Below are 26,251 nucleotides of genomic sequence, written 5' to 3'. Positions count from 1 at the left end.
AAAACCATAAAAAAGTAAAATTAACCTGGCTGGAAAATCCTATGCCTGTCTTGCTATTATTACTGACACACTTGCTGCAGTATTTGATGGCTAAAAGAAAAAAAATATTGTTAAAGTGTGTATTATGTTTACTCCCATGTCTTGTCTGCTGCGTTGATTTTGAATTCATTAAAAGAGCTTATTTTACATCAAATCCCTCTCATATTATTCTCCTATGTTCAATAAACCCTAAGAGACAGCATACTATACATGAAAATCCTGTAACTGTATATTTAGTAAATTGTGGAGCTGAGTTTAGCCAATTAACTCAGTTTTTGGACTTGAGTAATCACATACAATAAAGGAAATAAAACTATTTAGAATGAAGTGTAGCTGGCTATTTGTGATTAAGGGTGTCATGCAGAAACAATTATAGTTTTGATCAGGAAAATACCCTAAAAAAAACCTTTTGTTCTTTCAGGGTTTTTTTTTAACCTTACTTTGGGAACAACAACCATTCTTGCTACTACAGATATTTGAGACAATTGCTCCACAGGAAGCCTTCATATTTGCTTTCCTGGTAAATATCAATTCAATGATTTTTCCATGGCACATCATAGTGTTACACATATTGTTTTGAATAAAAAAACAGCAGCTGCACATTTTTAAAAACCTACATTATTTTAAAATACATTTAAAAAATAAAAGAAAAAACCACTTACCAGTAGGCAGGAACTCCAAGTCAATCCAGAATGATATAGATGTTAATACAAAGAGCTGAGCAAATTAAAATGGTGAAATAGTCCCAGGGAAATATTTTTCAAAGAAAAATAGGAGCCACCATTTTTTCCCACATGAGCCGACCTCCAACTTCCGTGCCCCTCCCATCCGGGAAATCCAGGAAGGAACAGTTGTTACTACTCTAGGCAGCTCTGTTTCCTGCAGCTCTATGGTACTTGGTCATTTTTTCTTATAAAAGTGAGTAAAAGGGGCGCGGGGTGGGTCCATTTTGTTGCTTTAACGTTTTAATATCCTCAATGAAAGTACTGAGACAGAGAGAGGGATTAGACAGGGTGTCTTTTGTCTTGCCCCGGTTAGGATTTCTTAAGCAAATCCACTGGGCTTTCAACATGAAGCCAGAAAATCAGGACTTTTTTAAAACGGCCCGGGACACGGGACAAATTGTTATAAAGCGTGACCGTCACGCTGAAATCGGGACGTCTGGTCACCTTATCTAAGGTTAAAGTTTTGGGGGTTTGTGAATAAACCACACTCAGGTAATGCATTCCAAGTCATATTTTCTGCAATCGAATTTGGAGTGGTTTACCTTAAGTTTGCATCTATTGTGTGCTTGTGTATTGTTATTGTTAAAGCTGAAGTAGTCATTGACAGGTAGGATGTTGTAGGAGACAATTTTGTGTACTATGCTTAGGTCAGACTGAAGGTGGCATAGTTCTAAATTGTCTAAGGCCAAAATTTCAAGCCTGGTGGCATAAGGTATTCTGTTGCGAGCAGTGGAGTGGAAAACTGTTCTCGTGAAATACCTCTGGACTCGCTTGATTGTATTAATGCCCAATATGCAGTGCAGGTTCCAGGCAGATAACCTGCATTTGAGAATTAGTCTAGCAAATGTTTTTTATCTCTAGTTAACAGTACAATATTATCAGAGAAGAAGCTACGCAAAATTAGGTTAACAACCCTTAATACCTTTTTGGCAATGTTATTATAGTTGGCTCTGGCACTTAGATCATTAGAATACAGAAATGGCAGCAATCCACCTTATGTACATTTTCACAGACATTTTACTATGACCTTCTTTCCTTACCTTTTATTTACCTTCCATTAAATTGGTATACTAAACTCTGTAAACATTTAATCATTGTGATAACTAATTTGATATCAGGTATTCAGCTAAGTCAAGAGGCAACTAATGATCAGAACCAGCCTTTATTAATCTATATAATCAAATAACATGAAGAAGTGTAATCCGGAACGGTAATTATTATGGTCATGCCAAATAGAATGAATGGTGTTTGAGCATCTGTTTCAGTAGGAGGTGGGAAATGAGCTGTTTACATTCAGTGGCTAGAACCCATCAATCTTTTGCATAATTCAAGAGTTGAGAAATTGCTTCTGACTTATTAGGTGCAAAACTAACTCTGCAATTACGATTTGTGGTTTCTAAAGGTGAAGAGCAAGATATATAATTGTTAGTTCTTTAGGAAGTGGTGGGAATAAAAACAGAACAAAGTAAACAGGAACACACAAGCACAAATTTGACAAAACACAACCCCTTTAAAAATGAGGATTAAATCAAATAAAAAGAGAGAGAAGAATAATGACCCCTCACACATCAACTTCCATTATCATATTCTTGGCAACTGAAACCAACCTTTTCAAATACAAAATGAATTGAAACTTGACATCTGTTTTTCTGTTTGGGAAAGAAAACATCTCCAAATGATGATCCATGAGTAATGGGTTGTATAATATAAAATTATCATAAAATTATAAAATTAATTGAGTAGAATTTAGAAAGTATTCTTTCCTTGAATTTAAAATGAATTCATTCTATTTTCTATCTTACAATGTTGAAATGGTGCAAAAGTCACAGAACCCGATCTATTTCCATTTAACAGTTAGCTCTACTGAAATAAATTACTTGAGAACAGAATGAGACTGTATCCTCACTTTCATGACAATGCACAGCATAAAATGATTAAAAGACATCCCTTAAAAGTATGGAATGTACTATACAGACAGAACTAGAACTCAAAGTTTCTACATACCAGTTGTTCTTGTTTAATGACCACAGTTAGGACTGGCAACTCAATTATTATGCAAAGTGGTCACTAAGTAAAATTGGGACTGTGCCTACGATCTTATTTCAGTTTTCTTTCCTTTATAAATCTACAAAGGTTGTAAATGCCAGGACTGGTTGCAAAGTTATTTTTCAGTCATTGTCGTCACTGCGAACAACTGTCACTGAGGCAGTCACTAAATGAGGACTAGCTGCACAAACAACATAGATATAAATGATAGAAATGGAGAAACTGAAGATGAAATAACAGAAGTAAATTAAATGGAATTTACTTCATTTTCTAATTTGGAGATTATTATTGTCTGTATTACAGATGAATAAGTACATTATTTTAAAATATTTTTTCAATGTTGTCATCATGTAACAATACTCCCCCCATGACAAAATAAGAACATTAGTTCACAATCAGTCAAATCAAATAAAATTAAATCTTTATTCTGACACAGTGTTAACTTACCAATAAAATAAAATTAGAAGGCTTTAAAGCAATAAGTACTACAATTAATCACAGAAGGTATATCTCTTTCTAAAGATTCCAGAAAAATCTAGATTTTATTAAGGATTTATGAGCAGCCTGTTTATTTAATGTTTATGCCTTTTGATTAGCTTTTTAGTGTTTCAAGAATATTGGTATATTTGGGTTTTTTTTGTAGATTTTCTTGTAAGATTTAATTCAGAAGAAGAGGAATATGAATGCAGCAGATGCCTGCAATTCATTACAGGTAGTCCTTGGCTTACAACAGTTCATTTAGGGACCATTCTAAATCACTGAAAAAAGTGGCTTATGACTATTTTTCATACTTAGGACTATTTCAGTGTCCCCTTGGTTACATGATAAAATTCAGATAGATGACAAATGATTCATATTTATGATGGTTGCAGTGTCCTGGATCCACTTTTGAGATCTTCTTATAAGCAAAGTCAATGAAGAAGCCAAATTGACTTAACAACCATGTTATTAATGTAACATCTGCAGTGATTTACTTGTTAAGTGAACAACAAGCTAAGAAAGGTCGTAAAATGGGATAAAATTGACTTAAGAAATGTTTTGCTTAGCAAGAGAAATTTCGGCCTAAATTTTAGTCATAAGTCAAGGATTATCTGTACAAATCATGAATGCAAATAATGTTGTTCTGCAGGATGTTATTATAAAGAGAATTTCATTCCAGATCTGCTATCAGATCTGGCAAACAAATACAGATGTTTGCATGCGTCACAAAAAAGTGTTGCATTTACACTCCAAAGTGCCTTTCAAAATGAAATCATCAGGCCTCCTATCAATATTTCACCAATATTGAAAATTAATGGCAAACTGCTTAACATAATTAGCTGACCCATTTTCCAAAATATAGATTTTACCAAGATTACTGATAATTTGAAGCTTTTTTTTTTTAATGCGCAAGCCAAAGTATTCTTTGTGACACTCTATGGATGCTAAAGTTGAAAATTAAAGAAGCATGATAGGAAGCCTTTGAACTTTGATATTGGGGAAGACTCCTGGAAATACTAAAAAGGTTGAAAGTAGGGGATCACGTCATAACGTCATGATGTGCGATCTTAGAATATTTCATATAAAAGGATGTAAAAACAATTATAGTCAAATGAAGGTTGAGGTACAATCACAATAATATATATAAATATATTTGATTTTAAAATAGGTGATTTGATATGAATTGTATGATGGGTGTTGCGTCTTTTCGACGCAGCCGGCAGGCGGGGCCAGAGCCGCAGGCTCCTGATTGGCCCAGGCGTGCCTGCCGGCTGGCGGGACAATCACTGGCCGCCAATTGGCCAGCCGCCTGACAGCTGTCATATATAAATAGCTGTCAGGCGGCCCGAGCGCTGTCCATGTTCTGAAGTTGTTCTTGCTGTTGCCTGTTAATAAAAACATTAACTTTTACCTCACGCCTCATACTTTAAACTGGCGACGAGGATGAGCGACACGGACCCCGTCATCGTCCCTGCCCTGGCTCCTTCCTCAGTCTTCGCTTTCAGGCCAGAGGCCGAATCTTGGGACGCTTCTTTAGAGAGGTTCGAGGTCTTTCTCCAAGCTCATGACCTCTCCGAGCTCCCTGAGGGGAGACGACGGGGCACCTTCTTGCACTACTGCGGGCCTGAAATGTTCGCCACTGCCCGGGCTCTTTCGGCACCAACCCCGGTGCACACTATGCCACTGGATCTCCTCATGGCTCGGCTCAAGTTACACTATGAGCCGACGCCTTCCAAGTATTCGCACCGGCAATTTTTCCGGCGCTGTATCCAAAGACAATCCATCAGCCAGTACGTGGCTGAACTGAGGGCTGCTGCAATAAACTGTGAATTCTCTGATCTTGAGGACGCTCTCCTGGAACAGTTTATTTATGGGCTCCTTGATATCAACCTTCACCGGCAAATTCTGTCCCGCACCGAGCTGTCGATGAAGATTGCGGTGGACGAAGCCTGGACTTACAAAATGGCCAGCCAGTCCACCCTGGATGTCCGCCGGTTCCCTCCATCAGCGTTGCCGGCGCTGCCCAACTCGGCTGTGCATAGCCAGATGATGGTGCTCGATCCGTGTGCCGATGCCACTGCTTCTGTCGACTGCCTCCGCTCCATGCCCCCTTGGGATGGCGGCATGTGCCTCAGCTGTGGCGGCCGCCATCCCAGGGCCTCCTTCTGCTTCCGTACGGCCCTCTGCACTGATGTGGGAAGAAGGGCCACATCTCCAACGTCTGCCGCTCTGCTCTGGGAGACTCTCGAAACCCGAGGTCCCCTCCTCCAGCTTCTACCGCTCTGCCTGTTGCCTACTGACGCTAGCCTCCGGGGTCCGCTTCCACCCGCCTGGTGTGCTACGTGGTTTCCGACCCCGAACCTCCTCTCCCCGACTGGCAGCCCGACTCCGCTGCCTCTTCCTCCTATGGCGGCCAGGGTAAGATGCATCTTCGCATCTTACTCGCCGGCCGCCCTGCAAAATGGAATTGGACACCGGCTCTGCCCGCACAATTATGTCTTGGTACACCTTGAGGTCATTAATACCGACCCTCACTGTTAGCCAGCTGGCCCCTGCTGACTGCCTCCTTCGTGACTACCAGGGCAACCCGATCCCCATCCTGGGTTGCAGGTACTTCCCTGTCAAATTTCGCAAGTTCCACGGCTCCCTGCCCCTTTTGGTGGTCTAAAGCCCCCTAGCTACTCTCCTGGGGCTCGACTGGTTTAGGGCTTTTGGGCTCAGCATTGCCGGCATTAACTCTCTCCGTTTTGTTTCCTCCCTAGATTCCCTCTTGTCAGAGTTTGGTGACGTCTTCTCCGACACCCTGGGTTGCTACAAGGGCAACCCAATCTCCCTAAATTTGGACCCCATGGTGGCGCCACGGGTGAAGGCACGACGGGTTCATTTCACCCTCCGGGCTTGTGTGGATGCCGAGCTAGACAAACTGGTCTCTCAGGGCATCCTGGAACCCGTCGACCATGCCCCCTGGGAAACCCCCATCATCCTGCCCTTAAAGGCAGATGTGTCCCTGAGGGTCTGGCCGATTACAAGGCGACCCTGAACAAGGCCCTTCAGGCACATCCTTACCCGGTACCTGTGGTGCAGCATGTTCTGCACTCCTTGGACCAGGGCAAGATTTTTGCAAAATTGGACCTGGCCCAAGCCTACCAGCAACTGCCGGTAGATGAGGCCTCAACCACAGCCCAAACCATTGTAACCCACCATGGCGCTTTCAAGTGCCGCCGGCTTCAGTTCGGGGTCAGTGTGGCTTCCGGGATTTTTCAAGGGCTCATGGAGCGGGTGCTCCATGGCATCCCGGGAGTTGTGCCCTATTTTGACGATGTCCTGATTGCTGCTCCGGACCAATCAGGACTCGTCAAGACCCTTAGGGCTGTCCTCTCCCGATTCCGTGCTGCCGGCTCGGCGTGCCATCTGTGGAATTCCTTGGGTTCCTTGTGGATTCCCGCAGAATCCATCCCACCCCTTCTAAAATCGAGGCCATTGCCTCTGCCCCCACTCCTTCTTCGAAGGTGGAGCTCCAGGCATTCCTGGGGCTCCTCAATTTTTATTCTTCTTTTATTCCCAAAAAGCTTCTGTCATGGAGCCCCTGCATCGCCTCCTCGAGGCCTCCACCTCTTGGAACTGGACAGACCGCGAAGCGCATGCGCTCGCAGCTGTCAAAACCCTCTTGACTTCTGCCCCTGTGCTCGTGCAGTATGACGAGCACCTCCCACTCCTCCTCGCCTGCGACACCTCCCCCTTCGGGGTGGGGGGCGTGCTCAGCCACTCCTACCCCGATGGCTCCGAGACCCCGATTGCATTCTACTCCTGCACCTTGTCCAAAGCTGAGCGAAATTATAGCCAGTTGGACAAGGAGGCCCTTGCGGCCGTTGCGGGAGTAAAACGTTTTCATCCCTACCTCTATGGTCACCGCTTCACTCTCCTGACAGACCACAAACCTCTCTTGGGCATCATCTCCGGCGACCGGCCCACATCACCTATCCTATCGCCCCGCATGGGCCATTGGTCGGAGTTCCTCTCCGCCTATTCCTACTCCCTTGTCTACCAACCGGGCCCCCTAGGTCTTTTCTGGTGGGTGAGGGGGGTCTTCGCTTAAAATCTCGCAGGGGACCCAAAATGGCTGCCCGGGGTCATTACAGAGCTAACAGGCCCATGCTCTTATAGCGTCTAGCTGGGTGACGGAAGACTATGGCGACGCCATCTGAACCAGCTGCGCCACTGGGCAACTGAGGGGCCACTGCCACCAGCCACTTTGCCCGTTCAACCATCGCGGCCGGGGTCTGCTTACCCAGCGGCCGCCCAACCTGTCCAGCCACGTCCAGCCGCGGGCTGTTGTGTTCTTCCGACACAACCGGCAGGCGGGGCCAGAGCCGCAGGCTCCTGATTGGCCCAGGCGTGCCTGCCGGCTGGCGGGACAATCACTGGCCGCCAATTGGCCAGCCGCCTGACAGCTGTCATATATAAATAGCTGTCAGGCGGCCCGAGCACTGTCTGTGTTCTGAAGTTGTTCTTGCTGTTGCCTGTTAATAAAAACGTTAACTTTTACCTCACGCCTCGTACTTTAAAATGACTATGGAAGGGATCCACAGAAATTTTGTAACCAACTGACACACTTTCTATAATTTGTAATGGAAGATGGTTTTATGTTTTTTGTTCTGTCCGTTTGTGTTTGTTTAAAAATAAAAAATATTTTTTTACAAAAAAAATACTAAAAAGGTTAAGATAAAGGCTTCCCTTGTCCTGTTGTGTCCGACTTTAGGGACGATGCTCACTTCTGTTTCTTAAGGTTTTGAACTGCTGGGTGGCAGGAGTTGGGACAGGAACAGGAGGTCATCACATCACATGGTGCTCAAGTCTTGAACCCAGGCCGTTAGCTTTCCAGCTGTCAAGCTCAGCATCTTTAACCGCTCAGCCATCATGCCTTCCCCCACCTCCCAAACACTATGGACAGCCAAAAAAACCAACAACTCCAAACTGATGGATCATCAAACAAATCAATCCAGACTTTTCACTCAAGGCACAAACGATCAGGATAAAATGATCCAATTTGGGACACATTGGAGGTGGGGGGGAAGAGTAGCTTCCTAGAGAAGTCTCTAATTCTGGGGAAGGTGGAATCTAAAGGGAAAAAAGCAGCAATATGATTGGCTCAATTACAGTGGTGATGAGTGGACTGTTGGAAGAATAGATCATCATGGAGAAAATCTATGTGGACCCTAAGAACTGAAAACCACTTGATGGCACATAATAAATTAAAAATAAAATTCAATAAATATATTGGCTTTGATGAACCAGCATATTGTCTCTAATTCTAATTCAGGATAATCCCAAGGTAAAAATTAATGATTTTTTTAAATTTTTTAGTTTTTAATAAAGGTAAAAATTAAAGATAATCTCAAGGTAAACCGTTCCAAACTGGGCTGCAGAAAATACAACTTCAGCAACCGAGTGGTCAATGCCTGGAATGCTCTACCTGACTCCATTGTTAATGCTTCAAACCCTCACACCTTCAACCTTAAACTGTCTACATGGACCTCATCCCATTCCTAAGAGGTCCATAAAGGGGGCATCCATAAGCACACCAGCATGTCTACCGTCCCTGTTTTACTGTCCCTTTATTTGTATTCATATTTTTTGTTCATGTCCATGTTCATACTTATACCTGCTATCCTGTACAAACTAATGAATAAAATAATAAATAAAGCAATTGTGAAATGGGCATTGGGAGTCATTCTACCTACATCCAGAAGATTCTGGGGTGTTGGGAACTTAATAAAAATACCAGCAGGAGGGTTACTATTCGTAACTGATTTTACTCCAATAATGCTGATTCAGTTGTAATGCATTGAGATCTTCAGGTAGCCACTATATTACCCAGAAGCTCGTGCCAGCCGAGTTCGGGTTCAGCTCCTGAACGCCGTTGGCCTTTCTCTGAGAGCTGGTGTCGCAAGAATGTTTATATAAGCAGCGTAACCTGTGCGGATTTTCTTCAGGCGTGTTTAATGAAAGCGCTAGGGAAATTTACTGTCGAAGGAAGAGTCAGCTCAGCGGGCGTTTTATTCTCGGAGAAAAGAAACAAAATCTTCAGGCTGGATCAGGAAGATTGAGATGTAAAGGACCAACCCTCGCTCTTTGGAGCATTGTGGTTTCCCCGCCACTTCTGTACTCTTCACCCATGGTCGCTAAGACTCTTTTGGATTGAAACCCTGATTGTGCCTGTTTGTTTGTTTGTTGAGGTGCCATGGGACCAGCGATGGAAAGCGAAAGAAGCAGCAATAACGAGCAGGCAAGTGGAGTCGGGCGAGCGAATGGCGACGGAGTTGCCTGGGAGCTTCCGTAGGTTTGCGTGGTTAGGACAGGCTTGAAAAAGAAAGGGGCGTAATGGAGGAGGAAAATGGCAGAACTGGTTTAGTGAGCGGCTGTGGGACGGAATCTCTTCCTCTGAGCAGGTCATCCACACGTGTTGAACTGCAGGTCACAGAATTCCCAGCCTGGGAACTGCCCCCCCCCCCCCACAAAACTGGAGACACCACATTGGAGATTCAGAACTGCATCCATATCATCATGTACGAATGTCAGAAAACCCTTGTCTCTCATTTCTTTTGAAATTAAACACGCCGACCCACGTTACAGCAGCATGTTAAAGAAAAAGCAGAAGAAATGTTTTTCACGTTCTCAAGTACACAACTGAAATGTTTGTGCTGGTTAACACTAACGCGTCCCGGCTGCAGAAATCTCTACGGCCAATGGAGGAGAGAATGAAAACTCTTCAATTTGAAAAGTCTATTTAGCGATCTTCTGGATTTTGTAGCCCAGATTGTTATTTTTGTGTGTGGTAATTCTTCCTGGTTATAAATGGGTAGGGACATCAGGGGCGTTTTGCAGATAATAGATCATTATTTGAAATGATACATTAGAAATAGATCATCATGGAAGAAAATCCATGTGGAATTTAGTTCTTCTGTTAATATGGGAGGGGGCATACTGCTTCCCTTTTCTGTCTATCGGCTCACTCTGGCCATTTTTTTATGTTACCTTGTTACATTTGTGTTGCATTTATTTATTTATTTATCAGCACAAATTAATAATTAATATCTGCATATATATATATATATATATATATATATATATATATATATATATATATATATATATATATATATATATATATATATATATATATATATATATATATATATATATATATATATATATTCAAAATATCTGCATAACACACACACATGATACTGTCAACAATAAGTAAGCTTTGCTTTCCCTATACTCACTGGGAAATTCTGGGAGCTGAAGTCTATCCATCTTAAAGTTGTTAAAGTTGAGAAACACTGGTCTGCAGAAAAGATTGCCAGATCTGAACTGCAGAAATCAAGGATCCTTAGGGAGCAGCTGAAAGATATAAAGGCATTGTTGCCCTCTAACGGTCATCCAGTATATATAGAATTTGGAAAAAAATGTATTTTTGCTTCTTGGTGGAGAAACATTTTGTCCTGTTTTAGGACACAGCCAAATAATACATTTTATAGAAATATTATTCTGGCTGACTTCATCTTTCTTCTCCCAGCAAAGTGTTTTCCTTTTTTTTTGCTCCACACCCAACTGCATATATCAGGAATATTCCATTTCCTAGTAATTAATTTTATGCTCCATAAACTTGAACTAGGTCTATTATTTGGATTGGTTGATTTAGATTTGGGTGTGTTTATCAAGATTATCTTGATTGTTGCATAGCTAGCATATTTAGACCTCTGTGATGTTTCTGACTGGGCACTTGAATTATTTCCTGTGGGATGAAGACACAGTAGTGCTGTGGAAAGAATGTGACTAAATACTGCCTGCATTGATAGTCAACAATGATCTTCTCTACATGCCTTCAATATCTTTTGGAAGAATGGCTTCTTAACAATCTTCTTTATATAGTTGTTTATTCAGTGCTGCTGCTTGCTACTATATTATTTGCTGTTCCACTTGCCATCGTATTATTTTTTTATTTTTCTGCTTTATTTCTCCTCCTGTATGAAAGGACTCACAAACTGAATGGAAATTATTCCAGTGATATATGGGATCCTGTGAGGCTAATAATAGCAATCATATTGGATGGATATGGAAGATTATGGCATGGTAAGCAAATGTGTATTAGTGAGAAACTTAGATTCTCTTACCGAATTATCTACATTTGTTGGATCATATCAGCATAACTGTATTTACTGAGATAATCGATGTTTAACTCACAGTATTGTGTATCCATAAATTATTCACCTAATAAATGTAAATGGCTGCGTATATCACTGAACATGATTCTGGGTGGTGAACAGCCAACAGTTAAAACAATAACTGTAACAATTATTAAAACAAACAACTTTGTAGCTAGTTATAATTAGCTAGTCCTCCAATTGTCAATATGGATTATACAAAAGCACTAAAATTGGGAACATTGACCAACATCCAAAAATAATGTTAACATTTAATACATTGTACTTATTTCTTAAATATTTGTGTCACTTTATATGTATTGCTTCTTTGGATTTTGTTGTTAGTTGTTTGAAGGATCAGTAATTGCCCAGCCCTACAGGGCTGGGCAATTACTGATCCTTCAAATAATGTCAAATTTCAGTTCCTGATGGTTGCAAATCTAATGGTGAATCACGGTGCATGTTAAGTGTGCTGCCAGGTCAAGATGGAGTTAAGTCTCATAGCGGTCATCTACCACAGCTACCATAATATGCCTACTGTTATAATTAGTTCTGGCTTTTTGCTACTTGAGAAAAATACAAATTGCAGCATCCTTGTTAGTGTCAACTGACAAGGATGCTCCAATTGTAGAGTCTAAACACTTGAGCAACAGACTTGTTATCTGCAGATGCTCAAGTTTATGCACCACCGCGTAGCCTTTTCCCTACTGCCAAGTGTTCCTTAGCACAGGAATCCATCATTGAGAGCATCTCATAAGAATTCTGCTGTGGGTGCTCTGATTAAAGAAGTGAAGCAGTAGTATTTGCTGGTTCTTCCCTCTCTGTAAAATCTGTAGCAACCATGTTATTGGAAAGTGGGAGCAGGATAGATACAAATTCTGGATAGATCTTGGGATGTAAAAAGACCAGTTAATTGAAGAAAATGCCTTGTCTCTTGCTTAGTCAATGGAATGTTTCAGTGAATGAATTTTTCTTAAATTATTAATACTTCCCCGAGTTAACATACTAGACATGTCCAATACAGTTTTCTTAGCAATGTTACAGAAGTTGTATTACTGATGTTCTAAGAGATGCCTAATTTTTCTGGAGCACACTACAGCTCTGGAATTTCCTATTAGTTTCCACTTAAGTACTAATTAGGTCTAATCAGCCAAGGTCAGTTAGGTGCCACCACTTGCTATGACTCCATAAATGAAAGTTCTTAATTCCACAGAAAACATACTCTTAATTCAAAATATATTTGATTACAGATGGAAGCTTTCAGTACATAGAAATTTCAGGCAGTTGTTTGATTGTGACTATGGTATTTACTAGTTAATCACATCTAAAATTTGATATTCTGCAATATAATCATTCATGTGGTAAATGTGCATGGCATTTTAATTAGTGTATTTCTGATTTATATAGCATAATATGGAATAACCGTTGGTTTATACTTTGCATTTCAAACAGGGTATGAGCTACACGGCATTGAAAACATACCGGATGGGCCAGGGTTAATTATTTATTACCATGGAGCAGTTCCTATGGACTACTTGTGTTTTCTCGCTAAAATTTTTATTCTGAAGCGCAAGTGTTGTTACTCAATAGCAGATGATTGTGTTTTCATATTTCCAGGTGATTTTTATAAGTTATATTAATATATATGATGGTAAAACATTTCATTTAGTTTGTTTTTCGAAATTGAAGCTTGAAGTGTGGATTTTTATATGATCGGTTTCCTGTGTTAATAGCCAGCATCTGCCAAAGGTTCTCAAAACTTATTTTAGAGAACACTTTCTATTTACTATAAATTGTTAGCTAGTATTAGTGATTTAGAAGTGTGTTAAACAAAAGAGTAGGAAAAAGTATTTACTTCTATCTAATCATATTCTTATCTATGTATGAAACTAACAGTTCTGTACCCGCTTCTGGCATAATATAGTCAGTTGTTAGAATCAGTTGCTCATGAAAAGAAAATGAAATAATAGAGAATATGTCCTTAGTAGAAGTGTTACACACAACTAACCCCAAAGAAACACACAGCAGTTCTGGATGTTTTGCAGAATCACTATTGATGAACTGGATTATTAGCACACAGAACACATGAAACAAACCCTTAGAGTGACCTGAACTGATTTTAGGGGTAGTATGCATTGCTCCTTCTTTCCCTGTTTTCTTTTAGGAGGTCCCAGCATAGATGATGATCATGATGATGTATTAAACTTGCACGTCATCTGACACTTCCTTCTGCTGCTAATCCCTACCAGTCTGATTGTGATCTATGTTCTATCAGAAAATACCCAAACAGTTTAATTCCTTTAATTCATTTCCACAAACAAGCAACAAAATTGTTTATAAATTATGGTAGGTAGTGTAGGCATAATGGACCTCATCTTGCAATGGCATAGTGCTGAATTGCTCTTTTATACGCTATATTAAATCAATTAGGCTTATTTAAAAACTACACACCTCCATGCAAATTTCAAGTTCTCCATGCAGGTACATAGTTAGGCAACACAGTTAATAAAGTAGTATAAAATTATGCTGTGGCATTGCTTATTTCTTAGTCTGTTTTTCAAATATATAGTATGGACACAATTTTTGTATTAACAGATTAATTCTCAATGTCTTAATAAATTATTTCACAGTATAAATTTTGAAAATGCTTTTATTTGGCCAAATATATATAGCAGTAGACTTATATACCGCTAAAATATGAAATATTTCCATAATGACGTACATGTATTAAAAGTAATTTACACTTTTAACATAGAAAATTAATTGAAAGTATGTTATTTAATTGAAAGTATGTTATTAATTGAAAGTATATTTTCATATAACTAGTATTTCAGCCTTCAGGTGAAATTAAAAATTAAAATAAATGCAGATTGAAAATTTCTTTCTCCTTACATACAACCCCAATCAGACACACACACTTTAAAATTCTGATTTGATCCCTTCTATTACCTTAAGGTAAAGCATTAATTCAACTTCATAGATCTTTACACATAGCATATTATGTTGTAATCTTGCACTTTCTTTCAGGTGTTCAAGCATTAGCTGGTGTGACAGGTATTATTCAAAATAAAAAGGAAGAGTGTTTAAATGTTCTCAAGAAAGGCAAGCTACTTGGAATTTCTCCAGGAGGAATGAGAGAAGCACTCTTTAGTGATAAATCATACAAGCTCATATGGCATAAGCGTAAAGGTTTCGCTCAGTTAGCTGTAGATATGAAAGTGGTAAGTATGGTGTTCATATCATTATTAAATTTTTGCTGATTACATTTTATCAGACAGAACATGATGCTAACCAACTGGAAAACTTAGCTTTAATATGATAGGTTTTTCTGAAGATAACAGCTGACAAAGTATATTTACTGTAACTGCTGTTTGAGAGCTAAATAAATAAAGTAGTAATAGCCTAGTTCATATATCCTAATTTTGGAACAAAAGGGAATAGTTTTTGACTTAATTCTTCATAGCCGTGATATCAAAACTCTTTTCCTTCAATTAACATAGGTCCATACTATACCTCCCCTATTGCTTATATCATATCTTCTGTGATTTTACTGCTATGAAAGAAAATAGTTCTTACCTTATCTTAATGATAAATATTTCAATATCTCAAATATTTTCTCAATATTCAATTATTTAGCAAACAACTACATTTTTTTATATTTTAACCCTCTAATTAGATATTCATTCAGTTAAAAAATGGAAATACGACCTGTTCCAAAGATTTATTATTACATAATTGGCATTTTGTGTGTACATAATGATGATTGAACCAGGTATTCAGTATGGAGGGAAAGTTCAAAAATATCAAGAAGGGGCCATATTAGAATGTTTAATAAAACTAATCATGCAAATAGAAAAAAACAGTGGTACCTTGGTGTCAATTGCTTTGAAACTCATCTAATTTAGTTACCAATACATTTTGATTTGAAAATTTTGTCCTGGTATCATTGTTTGTTTGTTACTTAACACACAAATATAAGACACAAGTCTTATGACTCACTTTATTATTCCTTCTGGGAATAATTGTTTGGTAGTCATCATTTCTGATACTCATCATACCTCCCAAGTACCGATGTACTACTGTACAGAACTTGGAGAGAAAATTAAGTCTCACATAATTGGGTCCTTTTCACTCAGATTCCTAGCATTTCAAATCTTTTTCTGTTACCTGGGTTTTTTCTTTCATTCTATCCCTTCAGATCCAGTATTTTGTATTTTTTAATAATCAAGAAGAGGCATTTTAATCTTATTCAATCATTTACAGTTCACTTTATTTTTATACAAAAATAAATATACTAAGTTTACCTGTACACTGCAACAAGACTATCTTTCTTGTTAGAACAGTGTATCTATCTTGCATTAAAGTGGGACTTCATTTCCATTTGTGATACTCTGGCCAAAATGACCGGCTGACTTTACCATTAATAGCAAATGCTGCATTTGTCACAAACATTACTAAAACTGATAATCTAATTTTTATCATCACCTTATTTAAAAGCATTATGTAAAATTCTCAATTGACCAAGGCAGGATGGGTAGGGAAGTTCAGTATCTATGGGCCTATCTGGGACTGATTATAGCACATAGAAAACAGTAACTTGGATGAAAGAGGAATAAATGAAATCTTCTATGTTCTGTTTGCATAGTCTGAATATCAGGTCCTGTCTAGTGTAGTTGATCCATGCTTTTATGAATCTATTGCCTAGCCCTAGTGATTATTGTGCTGCTATAATTGGTGCTTCAATGCAAGTAGCATTGCCTTCAGCTGTCAGCTGTTGCCCTCAGCATTTCAGGAACTCAGCTGTCAATGGTACATCCCATGTAGGGTTTTGCCTTGCCATGGCACTGAAGACTGGTAAGGCATACACACTGATGTTGTATCTCTTGTTCTTCCCATTGAATTGGCTCTTCAGGACCTGTGTTTTATCCTTTGGTGATACTTAAATGCTGCTGTCCTCTTTGTCTGTCCTGTGATTCCTATGTAATTGTGGGGTACACCAGGTACTTGTAACTAGTCTGAATGTTTGCTCTCTGACCTGCTGGTAGTTCCACCCTATCAGTTTTAAACTACCTTCCTTCTCTTTTCTACCATGCTGTAGCTTTCTTGTAAATGCACAACACATGGGGTCAGAAGTGAATTCTTCTACAGCAGTAATGGATGCTAGAGTCAAAGGTTTGATTAAAACAAAAAAACAAACATTTTAAAAAACCTTGTTTATTTATTAAAAGGTTTACTAAACCTTCTTTGCAGTGTTTACACTGTTTTACACTAATTATTGTTGCACCGTAAAACAGAATCAGCAAAAGACTGGAAGATCAGTTGCAACATCACTGAGCAATCTTTACAGAATAGTGCTTTTTTGTTAGCTTTTTCTTCTTCCTCTTCTTTTTTAAAAAGATGCTCTGAAGTCATTGCCAAATTTGAGGCTTTCTGGGAATGAGGAAATCAAAGGCAATGCTTTCATCAAGGATTTCTTAACAGCAAGGATTACATGACAGCAATTAGCTTCCATGAAAAAGAGATCACATAGAAAATAGCACTGTATTAGGCAGTGGCTAGAGATTTCCTTGAATTGTGTAATACATTTACATTCAGGGATTAAGAAAGTAACGTCTTTTAAATTCTATTGAAGAAACTTGAGGCTTGTTAAGGGCCATAAAAAAGTAAGGTAATAAAAGTTTTATCTTTAGATTACATCTACCTAATCCAAAATAATTGAATGATTAGTAAGAGTAAATATTTTCCTAGTGCTACATTCAATTGCATTATTGAATAAAGAACAAATTATTTTGGCCATAAGAAATGAGATTGTTTGTCTCTTAAAGAAACCAGATTGTCCCTACAAAATGCTACTGGTACACATTTAGTGGTAGAAATTTACAATTTAAAGGTATTGAAACAGCAAATACTTATGGAAAAAAGGAGACCAAAACTGTAATCCAACTCTCTGTTCAAGCATTACATGCTCTGATCCTCAAATATATGTTCAGATAGAAAAAAAGACCATCCAGATTGCTGTTTGGTATAAATGACTTTATCTATGAATAGAAAATTTTTTTAAATGAAAACTAATCTCCAATATAAGAAGAGAGACTAATTAACACTCAGAATCCAACTATTTTTGACACTTCAGTGATAAGGCTTTGATCTCAATTTTAACCTAAACAAAGATTAAGTATATTATAGATCTCTGTCTTGAGTACACTTCAGAGATTGAATGGAGAGTACCAAAGAGAATACTTGTCTTGAAATACATGTGTGAAATGCTGTATTTTTCAGAGTATGAGACAAGTAAGTGGAAAGAGAAAAAGAAAAAACAAAGAAAAAGTTGACTTACAAGAGTATCTACCAAAAAATAAATCCAAGTACCAAAAATTAAATCCTAGTGAAAGCAAAAGCTCCACAGTTCCAAAACCCCAATGTTATAGACAGAAAAGAAAAAGAAGAAAAACAAAAACAAAAGATAGGCACACAGCTGGTGTTTTTTTTTCTTAGGAGGTAGTTGTTATCACCATTCTGTTTACCAAGTCTCTAGACATTGTCCAAGGCTATTCCCTTCTAATCTCCCTCTTTGTTCTTATGATAGTATATTTCCTCTGGTACTACAAGATGGCACTATCGTTTATTCCCACTGTTCAGTTAATGGGGAAAAAAGAAGAGGAAAAAAATCCAAAAGCTGTCTCATAGTTTCAAATTGAAAATGGCCAGTATCCTTCAGTACAGCTTTAGCACATTGGTTCGCTGGTTGTGAACAAGCATTCAAGCACCTCGTTGGGGTTGAAAAGCAGCTTCTAAAGCACAGCTGATTGTTGCAGGAAGCTGCAATTAGTATGGCAGAGGTAAGAGAAGGCAGCAGCTGTTCCGGTTTGCCATTTTGGGTTCCATGCCTCGCATTTTCAGCCTCCAAACACCCCAATTGCTCCCAGAAAATGTGACATGCCCAGGCATTGATTGGCGGCGATGTGGTCTGGCAATCGCAACAGCCTTGAATGGGTTTGGAGGCTGAAAACGTGAGGCGTGGAGCCCAAACATGCAAACCATTGTCTGTGGCAATCTCTGCAGACAGGAAGAGGACACGCTGAGACCGAAGGTTGGGGGCTGGCGGGTGAGTGGGGCTATATTCGGAGTATAAACCCAAATTTTCAATATCTTTGGGAAGGGAAAGTGTGTTTTATACTCCGAAAAATACGGTCATGTGAAAGCATAGAATGAAGACAACCAATGAGCTATCATGTGGGCAACAAATCCCAAAGGCTTATTAAAGAGACTTATGAAATAAATGATGCCATGTGCAAATACTAACTTTTTAGTAGAAGAAATGTTTGTGTTAAAACAGTCTAAAGACAGTCAAGCAGGACTTACCACTATTTTTAGAAAATAGCAAATGGGCATGCCATGAACCCAAAATTCCAGGCTATTGTTGTACATTTCTAGAAACTTGTTTAGACCTCTCATAACTTTTCTTAGAAAAGAAATGAAAAAGAAATTTATGTGGTCACTCATCTTACAAATAACAGGGTGGCTAGTTAAGTGTTAAATGGTTTAACATAGGAATGTGTCTCAACAAAGCAATGGAATGATAGAGATGATGATGATGCAGAAACAAACCTTGGATTCTAGAGAATATATGGTTGTAGGCAGGTGTGGGTTCTGGCCGACACTACTGCTTTGCACACATGTTGATGCGCACAGTGTGTACATGCACAGTGCAATTAAAATTGTTCTGCACTGCGCAGAACTGAAAAACAAGATGGTGGCACTGACAACGCTGACTGGGGATCTGGTTCATGGGCGTGGCAGGCCTGGGTCATTGCCAGTTCCACTACTGGTTCGGCCGAACCGGTAGGAACCCACCATTGGTTGTGGATTGCAATTTTAAAAAGTCCCATTGTTATAAATAGGCCTTTTTGTGACTTGTCATGTCCACATGGAAGCTGTTTTCTGAATATGCTAAATGCCAGGTCTGTGGTTCATAAAGCTCCCCTCGTCCGGGACGTAATATTAGACGAAGGGGCAGACCTGGCATGTATTACTGAAACCTGGCTGGGCCCGGAGGGAGGAGTCCCCCTCACTGAAATGTGCCCAGAGGGTTTTCAGGTGCTCCACCAGCCACGGCCCCAGTGAAGGGGTGGGGGAGTGGCTATCATCATCCGAGGGTCATTAGTTCCTCGTAGGATCCCTGCTCTGGAGCTTGTCAGGTGTGAGTCCTTATTGGTGAAGTTGGACCTTGGGGGTCAAGTGGGCTTGCTGTTAACGTACCTACCTCCCAACAGCATTGCAACAGCCCTCCCCTAGCTCCTCGAGTCAGTAGCCGAGCTGGCAGTAGAGTTCCCCAGGCTTATGGTGCTGGGGGATTTCAACCTGCCTACGCTCGGCAAACGCTCTGATGGGGCGCAGGAATTCATGGTCCATGGCAGCCATGGACTTGACCCAAGTAATCCAGGGTCCGACTCATTCAGCGGGTCACACACTTGACCTCGTATTCCTCTCGGAGCAGTGGAGGCATGATCTAAAGTTGAGGGGTATTAAGATCTTGCCCTTGTCATGGTCTGATCACTTCCTACTGAGGCTTGACTTTCGGAAACCAATCCCCCACTGTAGGGAGGAGGAACCAATTAGATGGTTCCGCCCCAGACGCCTGATGGACCCTATGGGATTTCAGACGGCGCTTGGGGTGATACCTGACACTCTTGTCCACAGTCTAGTCGAGTCCTTAGTCACTGCTTGGAATATAGCGGCGACGGAGACTCTAAACCGGATTGCGCCTTTGCGACCTCTCCAAGGTAGCGGATCCAGGAGAGCTCCTTGGTTTACTGAGGAACTCCGGGAGATGAAGCGCCAAAAGAGACGCCTAGAGGGCCGCTGGAGGGCCAGTAAATCTGAGTCAGACCGAGCACTGATGAGAGCCTATCTCGTGGCAATACGGGCGGCGAAATGTTTGCATTTTGCCACTCTTATTGCATCCGCTGAATCACGCCCAGCTGCCTTGTTTAGGATAACCCGCTCCCTCCTGAAAGGGAGGGATGCGGATGAACCTTTACAAGGTAGAGCTGAGGAATTTGTTCAGTATTTAACGGATAAAGTCGCTCAGATACGGACAGACCTGGACTCCAATTGCACGGTACCAGCCGAGGTACCGTGGGAAGGTCTTGAGCAGAGTTTATGGAATGAGTTTCAATTTGTCATGCCTGAGGAAGTGGACAAGGCCATGGGAGCGGTGAGCACCTCCACTTGTATACTGGACCCATTTCCTTCGTGGCTGGTTTTGACCAGCAGGGAGGTGACACGTGGTTGGGTCCAGACGATAATTAACGGGAGGGATCCTTCCCGCTCCTCCTAAAGGATGCGGTGGTGAGACCCCTCCTGAAGAAACCGTCTCTGGACCCAGCCATTTTGAGCAACTATCGTCCAGTCTCCAACCTTCCCTTTATAAGAGAAAGTGGTGGCCTCTCAACTCCGACGGTCCTTGGATGAAACCTATTTTCTGGATCCCTTTCAGTCCAGTTTCAGGCCTGGTTACAGCATGGAAACTGCTTTGGTCGCGCTGATCGATGATCTCTGGCAAGCCAGGGATAGGGGTCACTCCTCTATCCTTGTGCTCCTTGACCTCTCAGTGGCCTTCGATACCATCGACCATGGTATCCTTCTGCAACGGTTGCAGGGAGTGGGAGTGGGAGGCACCGTTCTTCGGTGGTTCTCCTACCTCTCAGACAGGTCGCAGTCGGTGTTGGTCAGAGGGCAGAGATCAACCCCAAGGCCCCTCAAGTATGGGGTGCCACAGGGTTCGGTCCTGTCCCCCCTCCTATTTAACATCTACATGAAGCCGCTGGGTGAGATCATACGTCGGCACGGGATTAAATACCATCAATACGCGGACGATACACAGTTGTATCTGTCCGCCCCATGCCAACTCAGTGAAGTGGTAGAAGTGATGTGCCAGTGCCTGGAGGCTGTCAGGGTCTGGATGGGAACAAACAAGCTTGCGCTCAATCCCGACAAGACCGAGTGGCTATTGATGCTCCCTCCCAAAGATGGTCCAGCTATTCCATCTCTTTAGCCTGGGGGGTGAAATTATACGCCCCTCAGAGAGGGCTCACAATTTGGGAGTCCTCCTGGATCCGCAGCTGACTTTAGAACATCATCTGTCGGCTGTGACCAGGGGGACCTTTGCCCAATGTCGGCTGGCGATCCTCCGGGGGAGAGCCTTCTCTGTTGCAGCTCCGGCCCTCTGGAATGAGCTCCCCGTGGAGATCCGGACCCTTACTACCCTCCCGACCTTCCATAAAGCTACCAAGTCCTGGCTGTTCCGACAGGCTGGGGGCTGTTGAAATATCCAGCCCTGCTTCAATTGTGAATGTTGTGCATTTTTTAATTTTTTGTATCGTCTTATTTATTCCCCTTTCCCTGTTTTATTGTGAGCTGCCCGGAGTCCTTCGGGAGTGGGCGGCATACAAAACTAATAAAACAAACAAACAAACAAACAAACAATATGCAACAGAAAACTTTTATGAAAGTATATACTGCAAGTGTTCAAATTTCCTGTGTGTCATTGGCCCTAAAAAAGTTCCTTATTTTTTCTGGGTTACATTATTGCTTCCATTTTAGAAGGAGTACTGCATGTTCTATATTTATATATAGTTTATCTTCATAATTTGTGCTTGAAAAAAAGCCATTCTGGTTCATGAGATGCATACTACATAGAAGTAACTGTGAATAACCAAATATATTATGGACATTGAGCAAGACAAATGTAAGATATAATCCAGAACTCCCTGCTACATGATTGAATAATTGATTGATATTTAATTTGGGTGGATATTTAATGTGACTGCAATCCAAACATTACTAAATTATATACTCTTAGTTTAAGACCGTAACAAAATGTTCATTTTCTTTCCAAAAGAAAAGGGAAAATAGAAAAAAGAGTTTTCATATCCATGGAAGCAGCCAGGTGTCATTGTTTGTATATATTTGTGTTTTCCTTTCTTTTTCTTTATACTTCTCTATCCTTATTCTCTTTTTACTCTTTATCTTTTCTTGATCATTAGTTTATGCTGTTGTTTTTATGTGTATGCTTTGCAAAATGTAATAAAATTATTTGACCAGACATCACTACATTATGATTGTTGTTGTTTTAAGCATATAGAAATTGAAGATTATGAGGCTAAAAGGCAAAGTCCTTAAATATTAAGAAAAACTATGGTCAATCAGTGATAATAATTAGGTATATCTTAAGTGCAGGTTGAGTTAGAAAAGGTAAGAATGTTAGGTGTGTGCATCAGAACTAAGCAAGATCAGTAAGAAATTACGATACCTGCTCTGTGAAAAGACCTCAGTGAATCAAAATAAGGGGCGCCCCAGAGTTTAATGTTTATCCCAACCTTTGTGCAAAGAGTAGCTTAAAATGGCGAGGAACCTGACTCCTCACTTACATATTCAAAACAGCCACATGTGCCTCTTGGACCAATTCTTCACCTTCTAAAAAATTTATAATGATGTTTTTTATCATTTTAAAACTTTTAATTTTAAATTATTCTAATTTTAATGCTTCATTGTATTAAAGATATTGTGTATTGGCCAGAGCCCCTCTACAAGGGAAATGGGAAATTAAGAAATATGAAATACAGGTAGTCCTTGACTTATGAGTTATAAGTTTTGCCCCACTTTACAACTTTCTTTGCCACAGTTGTTAAGTGAATCATTGCAGTTCTTAAGTTAGTAACACTGTTGTTAAGTGAATCTGGCTTCCTCATTGACTTTGCTTGTCAGAAGGTCGCAAATGGTGATCACATGACCCAGGGACATTGCAAATGTCATAAATATGAGCCAGTTGTCAAATTTCTTATTTTTGATCATGTGACCATGGGGTTGCTGCAATGGTTGTAAGTGTGAAAACTGTCCCAAGACACTTTTTTCAGTCCCATTGTAACTTCAAACAGTCACTAAATGAACTGTTGTAAGTTGAAAGACTACCTGTATAAATAAATAAATTAAATAGGGGCTGATGGTCTCTTAATACTTTAATATAATTATTTTTTATAAAAAAATCTATTTTTTTCTTTAGCCTATTATACCCATGTGTACACAAAATGTTCGCGAAGGATATTGGATCTTTGGGCGATCAAGTAAGGCATACTTATATTGCATATTTTAATTTGAAAATTATTTATTGTTCAGTGTATAGCTCTATGTTTTGCATAGCATTTAGAGTGTATACGACACAGAGAGGTTCTTAGCCCCATTCTCTTTGGGAAGCAGAGTTTTAACTGAGATCACGGTTGAGTCTACTAGTGTAATAAAGTAATAAATTATTGTACTTTTAATTGCCTTGATGAAGAACACTTTTCTTGGGAAACTAAAACAACATATGCGTAATACACAGTCATCACTGTGCTTCTTATGTGAAGAAAGAGGTTTTCTTGAAGTATAATACCAATGCTGAGTTTGTTCTTTAGCTTCACACCATTCCAAACACTTAGGAGCATTTTAGATTGTCGAGGATCTGCAAAACAATAGCTGCTTTGTTTACCCTTTTCTCTATTTGGAAAATGAAGAGGGAAGAAGGAAATCTGCACAATAATTATAGCTTTTAAGGCGTGATATGCATCAAGGCTTCTCCAGAGTGCCTTGCAAAGAGATGTTGTAACCCTATTACAATTTGCTACACCCTGTTCTCTGCTTATTGCTGAAAACTGAAGAGCAATATTTGAAACAAAAATGTAGCAAAGTGAAGTATGTCAAGCGCATTAAATCAGAAGCCAAGTTGGTTCAAATGAATAAGGTTTATTGTAGGTTAACTCTCTAAAAATCTGAACTACTAATGGTTGAAGTGAATTCAAGTGAGCTGGACTTAGGGGCTCGAGAGTGATGATGCACTTGACCTCTCCCTCAGGTTCATCTACATCTGTTCATCTGTGATTGATATATTGAATTTCTTCCAGTCCTTTTAATTAATTCTTTACATCCCAGGTATCTTATTCATTAATCCATACCCTGAACTCATCATTTTATGCTATAAATTGTTAATCTGCTTTCTGTCTTGTTAGAACTTAGTTGTAGCATTCCCATACAGAATTTTTGTGGCAGTCTGAAATCAGAATCAAATTTATCAGTTCTCACAGAGTTAACTAAGTTATTACTAGCTACAGCATCCTGCTATGTAATGTCTTCATTTGAATCTTTGCACTGTTGGTAAATTCTGATTAGCTTGTTACCTCTTGCAGAAATCTTTCCTTACTTGGTTGTTAACTTGATTAGATTATTGAGATGTTCCTTCAGTATTTAGAATGCAATTAATTTGACCCTGAAGACTTAAATTCATTCCAAATAAATTCCCTGACCATGTTTCTTTGAGTTTCAAGTTATAACCTACCTTCTTTTTTCTGTTTTTTTTTTTAATGGTGTTGCAAAACATGTCCTTTTGCGGGAAATGAAGAAAACAAAAGAAATATTCAATAGCACTCTTCTGTGTTAGTATTTTTCTGTTTTACAATGTGTGTGTGTGTTTCATTTTTATTATTTCTATACGTATAATTTTTCCCTTTTTATAAAAACTATTTTATTTCTTGATTTTATTTTAGATATGTTTTCTACTTTTTTAATAAAGTCTCTGCTCTACTTCTTGAGTATTTATAAATAGTGCCACAAGAGAAAAACCACTATTTGCCTGCTTCTTATGGAGTTATAAAAAATACTATAGAATAATTTTTTGCATGAAAAATAACAAAGCCATGGGGAAAGAGTCTAGTAACATTGTTACATGCAATGTCTATGCAATGTCTGTATTCCTATCTATGTAGGATTCAACTGACACTTGCAATAGGTGTAAATTGGTTAGATTAGTGAAGAAAAGGCAAACAATTTGAAGGCAAGTCAAGCCACAGAAATTCCTGACACACCCATACTAAACACTTTCAAGTTTGTTTATTTATCAGATTAATTTGCCACCCATCTTATGGTTTAGGCAAGTTTCAATAGTGAATTTGAAGAACATGATGAACTGTTAAAATCAGAAGTGTCTATCCAGACAAGAGGAAGAATAAGAGTACTATGTCAGGTAAAGAACAGAAAGATTGAGAAAGCAACCCAAGCCTTCTCTAAAACTAGGCAGTCAATTTCATATTGTCCCTCAGGAAGGAAACACATAGCTGAAGAAAAGACTTTCTCAAATGTTTCAGTGATAAGAAGTAAGGTTTCAGTAACAAGAAATAAAGTAGCTCAGACTTTCCCAAAGAAAAAAGGCATATGTTGGTAATTGATGACTCAGTTTTCAGAGGAACAGTCATCAATTTGTAGACCATACAATTTCTTTAAGAAAAGTATGTTGTTTACCAGGTGCAAAGATCAGAAATTTGATACAACTAAGAGTCTGAAAACAATTTCAATGAATGATGGGCAATTAGGCAGGAAAGCCAAAGAGACAGGATTACAGGTGGTGCTTTCATCTGTCAACAGAAAAAGGTTAACATCCAATGAGGGAATATAGTAGAAGTACATTTATGGATATGGTACCATGTAGAGCAGCGGACATCATCCGGTGGTCCGCAATAAAATTTTAGGGGTCCGCAGAAAAATTATTTGCATTTTTTATATTGTACTAAATGCTCTTTATCTTTTTTTAAAATTCATATTGGTGGTCCACGGGATTTAAAATTATGAATTAAAACCTCACTTAAGTAGGAAAAACCAAATGCAATAGGTACAGAATAAGCTATACGTGCCTCAATAATAGTAACTGTGAGAGGAAATCTTAAG

At 39.6% G+C, this 26,251-nt stretch overlaps 1 protein-coding gene across 1 annotated transcript in view; it reads left to right on the top strand.

Moving 5' to 3' along the window:
• The first annotated feature begins 4,733 nt into the window (after positions 1-4,733).
• LOC116512457 (transmembrane protein 68-like) overlaps positions 4,734-26,251 on the top strand; it is a 34,364-nt gene continuing 12,846 nt past the window's right edge. The window contains exons 1-4 of the mRNA XM_032222944.1: positions 4,734-5,412; positions 12,950-13,114; positions 14,525-14,718; positions 23,562-23,622. Of these exons, the coding sequence (XP_032078835.1) occupies positions 4,734-5,412; positions 12,950-13,114; positions 14,525-14,718; positions 23,562-23,622 (1,099 nt within the window). The remainder of the gene's footprint in view (positions 5,413-12,949; positions 13,115-14,524; positions 14,719-23,561; positions 23,623-26,251) is intronic.

The sequence above is a fragment of the Thamnophis elegans genome, chromosome 8, assembly GCF_009769535.1.
Source record: "Thamnophis elegans isolate rThaEle1 chromosome 8, rThaEle1.pri, whole genome shotgun sequence".
Lineage (NCBI taxonomy): Eukaryota > Metazoa > Chordata > Lepidosauria > Squamata > Colubridae > Thamnophis > Thamnophis elegans.
Note: the sequence above shows the minus strand (reverse complement) of the source record. Positions and strands in the feature narration are given on the sequence as shown.